Source organism: Cicer arietinum, chromosome 4 (genome assembly GCF_000331145.2).
Source record: "Cicer arietinum cultivar CDC Frontier isolate Library 1 chromosome 4, Cicar.CDCFrontier_v2.0, whole genome shotgun sequence".
Lineage (NCBI taxonomy): Eukaryota > Viridiplantae > Streptophyta > Magnoliopsida > Fabales > Fabaceae > Cicer > Cicer arietinum.
Window position 1 is genome coordinate 2,258,346 of NC_021163.2, and position 9,211 is coordinate 2,267,556.

The window sequence follows — 9,211 nt, forward strand, 5'->3', positions numbered from 1 at the left end:
TTTTTCTAAAATATAAAAAATCAAGAAATAACTCTTTCTTTTGTCTATCGATAAATAACTTTTCAATTTATAAAAATGATTGTTATTATTTTATTATTTTAGGAAGCAATATATAAAATAAAATGTGAATGTTCCATAAAAACTTCTTATAATGATTTATCATTGTGATTTTTTAACTAAATAAAATTACTGAATTTCGAACTTAATAAATTAATAAAGCAATTCAATTAGAAACTTTAAAGAAGATTAGAGAACTAGACTCATATATGGTATGGTGAACCTTTACTAAGGGAAGAACAACCACATTAGTTTCTCTCTTAGTAAATTTTACCAAAATTGTTATCAGTGAGGTCTATTGAATCATATTGTGAATCTTCACACATAATTAATAAATTTAGTAGACCCTTTTAGCTTCATATATATATATATATATATATAGACAGTGTTCCGATAAATTAATATAATATATAACTTATTATAGATTAATATTTAAAAATTACTACAATAATTGGTGACACTTCTTATAAGTAAAAATTTACCGTCCATGAATTAATTAACTTGAGTTTGATAAGTTCAATTTTAAAATATCCATATTTATTATCTTTTATTTTTATCAAGCGAATATTAATAAAATCACTTTCTCATGTATGAGAATATTGAAAAATACAATTGAAAAATACAATGAAGTTTTACTTCTGTGAGGACAATAAGCATTGAAATTTGAATTTTGTTATATTAAATGTTTACCAAACACAACTAATTATACTCAAATCACTTATATTTGTTCCACCAAACAAGCATTAATGAAATATAGGAGGACACTGAGAATAGAATTTCATGAGTTGATAATAAACACTCTAGAATTCATATATCAACATAGTTAAAAGCAAAACACCTATGAAAATGATAAGAATTATAGTTAAATATAAATCTAATCCTATTTAAAACTACAAGCTTCAATCTTCATTCAAATTTGGAGGACATAATTTCTTATCTTTAATCTCAATCTTCAAGCTAATGTATCACCATATAATATAATTTCACATTAGTTTATCATGTGAAATTTCCATATCTCTCTTTATAAAATGTTCACAAGCCATTTTAAAGAGATACACACAAAAAAGTCCACATGATTAATTAAAGTGAAATAAAGTAATAATCAAAAGAGGACTATAATTCCTACCTTTGATTAGAAATGTAGGCTCTCAAAGATGGAGATTGAGTGAGAACATCAGGTGCAATAGTTGTGTTTTGAGCTCCACTCTTTTGTTGCATTCTTCTCCTAGCAAGATACCCTCTAACCCAAGGAGTAACATCTTCATTGATTTTAATCATGATGAAGAAAATAATGCGGTAGATGATAATCATGCTTAAGATCACAATTAAATCTATCCATTTTGATCTTTTGACGTCGATTTGGAATACATACTCCAAGATGTATTCGCCTGGTATCTTTGGAAGATCAGGTGTCTGGTTGTCGAATATCAAACCCTTAAGATCGTTTTGGTATTGACCCTGAAAAATGAAGTTCGTGTAATCATCAAATTAGCTTTGTTTACTTGTGGGGAGTTACGAGTTTGAAAAAAAAAACACAATTCATGTAAAAAATTTCTTGAAAATCATTTGAAATTTCAATGACAATAAACATCATCTACTGGAAGTAGAATGTCAAAAATTCATAGTCCTCTTTGTCCTCAAGGTTGAAAGTGATTTAATCGTTGGTGATGATTCGACAAAAACCGAATAGGCATATACCTCAAAACTCAACTCATATTCATTTTCTCTTGTTTTGTCGAACCAGCATAGAAAATATCAACATCTCAATCATAAAAACGATAAGGATCATAAACTTCTACTTACAAGAGACGTATTTAATCATCATTAGAATTTTAAGTGCTTTTTATATACTGATCTACTGTAGACCATAATATATACGTAGACTAGCAAGCAAATAATAGCACAAGTCTTTCAAACATTTGATTTGTGTAAACTTGCATACCTGTAATGCCCAATAGTGGAAACTAATGTATGACATTGGATATCACCAAACAGGCTTTGGGATATCATGTGGGAGCCTAAAGTAGCCAGAGACCAACATGAATATACCCTGAAATTTGGAAAATAATACATAAAAATTAATTAAAAAGGTATCATAAAAAGTAAAAAATTTTAACAAATTTATTAACATTGTCTATTTTGCTTGAAAACATACTTTCTTTTTGTCACTCAAACTATGAGAGGGTGTTTCACTTTCCTTTTTATTATCAATTAAGGATCACACAAAATAATATTTTGCTCAAATTTTGTTACGATATAATTCTATAGTGGATCTGTAATTTCTTTTTTTGTAATATTTTATACTAAGTAGTATATCGCTGAATAAAAACAATTTGTTCAAATTTCATTATTGCCGCTATATGACAAATTAAATTAAATGCTTACTTGAATCCCAGCTCCAATGATAATTCCCATGAGGAAGTTAGGAACAATACTAGCAATTGCCATCATTAAGCTTTCAACAACTGTGACACTTGCATAGAGACACAACACAAAGAAAATGTAATGGGAAAAGCCAGGATGTAGTTGAACCATGAAGTAACAAATTGTTCCAGAGAGAAAAGTGATTAATATTAAGAATGGTGTTGCAGATAATGTGTTGCTTATAACAAATGCAGTCACACCATAGTGTCCATTTAGCCTCTCCCTTTGAAAAACCTGTAATTGAATTACATAAAAATCAAATCATGATATTATATTAAAGTTATGTTTGGATTGACTTTTTGAAGTTATATACTTGTTGGTATAAATAAACACTTGTAAAACTGTCTAGGAGAGTCTATCTAAATAATGTATCACATATTTTATTTTCATAAATTTATCATAATAGTTTTGAAATACAACTTTTAGCTTTTATAAAAATAATTTAACTATATTTAATTTTTTATTATAAAACTATAACTCCTTAATTAAGTTTTTTTTTATTATAACTGCTTTATTTAATTTTTTATTATAGAAGTAAACGTTTGCACTATAACTTTTTAATTATATTTTAGCTTAATTGTAATTTTAGTCATTCTATTTTTACTGATTCACAAAATTGGTCCCCTATTTTAAAAGTCGTCCCCTATTTTAAAAGTCGACAGTTTTGGTCTCTCCTTCTGATTTTTTAACTAAAAAATGACGACGTGAGATGTTTTAAATAACATGACATATGATACGATAATGTAAAATAATATACACCCACGAAATTGGAATTAAATGCAATAAAAACTTAACTTTCAACTTTAGAAATTTTTCATATTTTTAATTTAATTAATGACATATGAATAATTAATGCATCTAGATAGTTTTATATCATAAAATTGTATGTCACATCATTAAAAATATGTCAATTCCGCATTTTTTTAGTTCAAAAATATGAGCGAGAGACCAAAATTGTCGACTTTAAAAATAGGGGGACTAAACTTGCAATTAAGACTTCAGTTTTTTATTTAAATAAAGTTTAAGGGTTTGTTTGGATCGAATTACTTAAACTTATCCACAAATAGAAATACTTGTAAGTCAGTTTTTGAGATTTTATGCAAACAACTTATAATGTGTCCATAAATTGCTTTCAGTTTATATTTATAAGCCTTTAAGTACTTATGCTATAACCACTTATGAAGTAGTTTTCCAAACATGACCTAAGTTTAATGCTAACAATAATAAAGGAAAAGGCTGAATATCATCTCCTGAATCAAACTCGAAACCTTACAATTACCTATAAGTTTTTTTACCATTTTTTCTACGGAAAAAAAAAAGTAACTAACATCTTATGTTTTTTTCTATGTTTATCATTAGATACATAGTTGCATGACATACAATCCTGGTCCAGAGTTTCTCAAAAACAGCATTCGAATGAAACCAGATTTAGATGGTCTTGGTGCTCTTGGTGACTTAGGTTGGTACAGCATTCAATCCATCTTATGGGCAGTTAACTATGAGCTTCCAAAATCAGTTCTTGCATTTCCAAAATCAACATTCAATGAAGAAGGTGTAATCATATCATGTGGTTCATCATTACATTGGGAAGATGGAAAATGTGCTACATTTCATTGCTCTTTTTTAACCTATGTTACATTTGATGTCACAATTTTGAGCACGAAAGGTTCGCTTCGTCTTCACGATTTGACACTTCCATTTGAAGAGAGTTTCGGATATGGAACATTTTTAGAGTCATCGGAGATCGATTATGGAAAGATCGAATCGGGGAGGTGGTGTCCGAAGCCGAATGAACATGTTGTTGAGACAGAGTTTTGTCAAGATGTTTGGATGGTTAAGGAGTTTGTTGATTTGGTTGGAAAGGTTAAGAGTTTGAAAATGAAACCTGACAAGAAGTGGGGTGTAAAAAGTAAAAAAGTTCAAATTGTGTTGGATGCTGTTAAGGAGTCTATTCAAAGAGGTTACCAATCTGTTGAAATCATGATGAATTAGATTGAATGAAGTTGAAGATTAATTTAAATTGTGGTTGGGTTTGTGAATTTGTGACTTTGCAATTACATTAGGATTTTTGGATTGGATTGTGAAAAATGAGGAACAAATGAATTTTATAAAGTTGCAATTATAGTTGTTGTGTATTTGTGATGTGAATAACACTAAAAGTGTGTTTTAATGAAGTAATTAAATTTTTTAAAGAATTTAAAATTTTAAGTAATTTAAATGTTTTAATTCTTTTTATTTAAATAGAGTTATTGTTTATTTAATGTTGAGTCATTTTTATAAATTAAAAACTCTAAATTTGATAAAAGTTGAAGAACTAAATTGTATAAGTTTAAAAACTACAGGGGCAAATTTGATTTATTTTAAATTTATAGGGACTATAGTACAAATATTGAAATATGTAAGGACCGATTTGTAAAATTTAGAAAAAAATATATTGACCATTTTAAGATTTATATGTTAAAATAAAAAATTCCACCTTTTAAATTTTAGGTGGTATTTAATTTTTTTTGAATTTGACTATCATGATTCTAACAATATTGGCACCTCTTTGTAAGGACCGATTTGTAAAAAGATCACATTAAAAATATACCATTCTAACTATATTGGCACCTCTTACCTACCACCCATTATTTGTAATATCATAATAAATATTATTAATGGTAACATAAAGAAAAATAAGTAACTTAGAAGGACTAGATCAAAATTCAATTAAACAATTGAAAGCAAAATGAGCAGTTGTCCCATTAAAATCTTTACCATGAAAAATGAATAGAAAAGTGATAGTCAAAGGAAAAAGAGTGTACTGAAAAAAAAAAAAGCAAAACTCATTTAACTTAATCTAAAACTAGAAAGACCAACCTATTTTCAAAAAAAATTATCTTTGATATAAATAGGTATAATATTCAAGCAAATAAAATCATCTAAATGAAAATCATTATTTGATAATTTAGATGCGCAAGTGTTACTCTCTCTAAAGACATAAGAATAACGAAAGCGAAAATCTCTAATATGAGAAGGACTGATAGCACACACATTTTTAATATTCCTAGGGCTTAAACTGTTATCATTAAAAGCCCTGACTGTGAGAAGAGAATCACACTCTAAAAAAATATTAGTACAACCCTTGTCATTTACACAATGTATACTTCATTTTAAGATGCAACCAATCAAACTTATAATTTTTCTCGATGTTTATCCTTTTATTTTTCTACTTTATGTTTTCGTGAATTTAATAGTTCACAAAAAAAATCTCCCAAATTAGTATTGGACATTCTTTGGAGTAGTTAAAGAACACACAATGAAAGGAAGAGATTCATGTTTGTTTCAAAACAAAGGAGTCAAGGAAAGAGGAATAATTTTCATTAATTTTGTGTTTGATTTGAGGGGAACAGAGCTATTTTAAATAGTTATTATATTGTTCTAGCTCCCCCCTTTCTCACCAAATGTTTCCAAAATGTTGGAGAGTAAAATGGTCTCTAGGAGGAATTTTGACTCTCTCCCCTCTTAAAAATTGCACAAAACACAAAATCTTAAAAATATTACCTTCACTCTATTTAGCTCTAAGTAAACCAGAGTCGTCTATGATAATTTGATGTCTTGTGTGAAGTTTGAATTTAATGTTCTATTTTTGGTATACAGATTCTTTCTTTATTTTATAATTAAGTTATATAATGATAATGAATTTAATTATGTTTTTTGTTATATATTTATCAATTGATTTTAGATCTTATGTATAAGATAATGATAATTAATTTCATTATGTTTGATGTGATCAACATGCTTTTGTATGACAATTTTCCATTCAACAATCATCTCTAACAAAAGAGAAAAAAATTTAGATTAGAGTATGAATTACCAATTGCGGGTAAAGGAGATTCCTAAGGAAAATAATTTGAATTTTTTTGTTTTTCTCACAAACTTTAGGGAATCAAGGACTAACAAGGAGAATTGAGAAAGACAATTTTTTTTTTTAATTTTTTTTATAAGGCTCTAATTTTAGTATAAGGATAAAAAGAAGCTCATTACTTTTTGTACATATTCAACAATTAGGATATAATAATTTTTAAATTTAGAATTTTGGACCTAGAACTTAAGAAGATAAAATATTAAACCATCAAAATTTGACAATTTTTCCTACATAATTTTTTATACTACTTTTTTTACCATTTTATTTTGTTATACTGTAAAAAAAATCAGTGCCCCTGAAACATTAGGGCCCTGTGTGGTCGCACACCCTGAACATGTTCAGGGTCGACTCTTAACCAAACATATCTTAGGGTCTGTTTGGTTCAACTGAGGGAAGGGGAGGAGAGACGAGAAATTTTTAATGGTTTTGTATTTTGTCCAAGTGACGAAACATGATTTTAAAACATTATTTTTAATGGTTTTTATGTTAAATTAACTCTCTCCCCTCCATATACCTCCAAAATAAAAAGAGAACAAAAGTCATGTAAGAAGAGATTTTATTCTCCTTCCTTCCTAAAAATTAAACCTAACACATAAAAACACTTATGAGATTATTTTAAAAAACTTTTTCCACCACTTATTCATGGTTGGGTCTTATGATTTGACGGAGAACTTAATTAAGACCTATATACACACTGCCCAATTATTTCAAATAACACTTGAATCTAATATTTTACCATGACTACTAGCATGGTTAGTTGTTGCTTATTCCCAAAATTATGTCATTGCTTCTTTTTCCTGAAAAGAAGTTCATGATCAACAATCTTTCTTCCTCCAGACGACATTGCTCTTTCAGATTTTTGCTAACTGCGAAAAATTCCCCACCATAGTCACATCGTAATTCTTTTTGGTACGTGATATATGTTTGAGTTCAGATACACAATACGCAACCTTAACAATATTGAATACATGGGGAGTATACATAGTTGTTAAATTATCTCATTTCATAGTATGTTATAATATACAAATCAGTACGTAATTATTAAAAAAATTAACTTAGTAACAAAACCAACACAATAAATGATAAAAATATTATTATCATCAATAAAAATTAAAATAGTAATTTAACAGCTTTAATAAAAATTAACAGATAATTTTTATTTATATATAATACATGAATTGTTTAAGTAATAAAAAAATAAAAATACTAACTTGTCCTACCTGACAAAAAAAAAGTCTTTAACTCTTCAAAATAAAAATTACTAACTAGTTTTCACTTAGGTTGCATGAAAAATATTGGAAGATAATTTCCATATAAATAAGTGTAGTACAACTAACTTGTTAAAGTAAAAGTGTTAAGCAATAGTTTAATCTTTCTTTCACCTTAGTCTTTGCTTTGCATTATTGGTTTGCTATATCATGTGCATTTATTGCGAATTAATTCGCAAAAGTACTGGCCATCCTTCCTTAAATGAGCTATTAATCATTGTATTGAAAATAACTTATAACTTATTAATAAATTATTTTTAGTTAATTTTTATAATCTCTTTAAAATAGTTTATAAAAATAATTAATAGTTTGTGTCTAAACGGTCTTATTTTATTTAATTTTTTTATAAATATACTTTAAATATAAATAATAATAATAATAATAATAATATATAATAAATATTATATTATAATCGTTTAATTAAGTTTATTAAATTGTTTATGTATAAGAGAACTATGTTTATATATATATATATATGCTCGACAAATTAACATGCTATGACTATTTCGTGATTAGATATATGTCGGTGTACTCATTGTCTAAATATTGGTCTCTATTATGTGGATATGTAATGAATCCTACTTTCGGTGATTTTGTTTGGTTCAAAATGTGTCGTAAATGGAGGAAAGAAATGAGATTAGCGATGCACTATGAACTCTATTTTCATGGATGTGGGCAGTGAGTAATATTGGTGGGCCAAGTCTCGCCAACATCTTCCAAGGTAAGAGAAATTCGTTTTTTTTTTATTTTTTTATTTTAATTTTAATGTGTTTTGGTTTTATAATTCAGAAAATTGAATTTATTTAAAAGTCTATATTGAAATGATTTATGATTAGATATATTTATGAGAAAATAATTTGAAATATAAATTTAAATATAAAATTTATGTTTGGAGGGTAAAGTTAGAAATACTAGCTTTATGTAATTATATTTTAAGTCAATTTTAAGTCTTTCAAACCACTTTTATCTTTAAAAAGTGAATCCAAACATATCATAAGATTGTACTTATATACAACTTTGAAGAAACTAATCTTTCACTCATATATATCTATTATATATATTTAAAACAGACTCCGAATGCCACCTCACCGTCGAATGCCGCTTCATTCTATTTCATCCACTATACAAATATTTCCCACATCACCCAAAAAGCTGATGTGGATCTCTCCTCTTTTCTCCCCTCTCAAGCTCTCAATGCCTAATCTCCTTCAATCTTCCTCTCAATAATAATATTATTTTATAATAAATTTATAAATTATAAAATTATTTTACAATTATTTATAACAAAATTATAATTTATAAATTACTTTACAATTTGATAATAATTTATAATCTATATTATTATCAAATTATTTTATAAGTTATTTTATAATAAATTTATAAATTATAAAATTATTTTACAATTATTTATAATAAATTTATAATTTATATATTATTTTACAATTTGATAATAATTTATAATTTATATTATTATCAAATTATTTTATAAGTTATTTTATAATAAATTTATAAATTATTTTATAATATTATTAGTCATTTACCAATGGTAATAATT

The 9,211-nt window shown here is 26.5% G+C and overlaps 1 protein-coding gene and 1 long non-coding RNA gene across 2 annotated transcripts; one reads left to right on the top strand and one right to left on the bottom strand.

The window, feature by feature from the left end:
* Positions 1-822: 822 nt before the first annotated feature.
* On the bottom strand, positions 823-2,696 carry LOC101515649 (uncharacterized). The gene is made up of 3 exons (XR_012162606.1): positions 2,443-2,696; positions 2,000-2,107; positions 823-1,515 (listed from the first exon to the last, which is right to left on the bottom strand). It is a non-coding gene; the product is annotated as an uncharacterized lncRNA (long non-coding RNA).
* Positions 2,697-3,852: 1,156 nt separating this feature from the next.
* LOC101507692 (uncharacterized oxidoreductase At4g09670-like) lies at positions 3,853-4,473 on the top strand. Its single transcript, XM_004495239.1, has one exon. The coding sequence runs from the start codon at positions 3,853-3,855 to the stop codon at positions 4,471-4,473; it is 621 nt and encodes a 206-aa protein (XP_004495296.1).
* The last annotated feature ends 4,738 nt before the right edge of the window (positions 4,474-9,211 follow it).

Excerpts from the sequence above, each read along its gene's own strand:
- LOC101507692 (XM_004495239.1), top strand. The coding sequence starts at position 3,853 with ATGACATACAATCCTGGTCCAGAGTTTCTCAAAAACAGCATTCGAATG.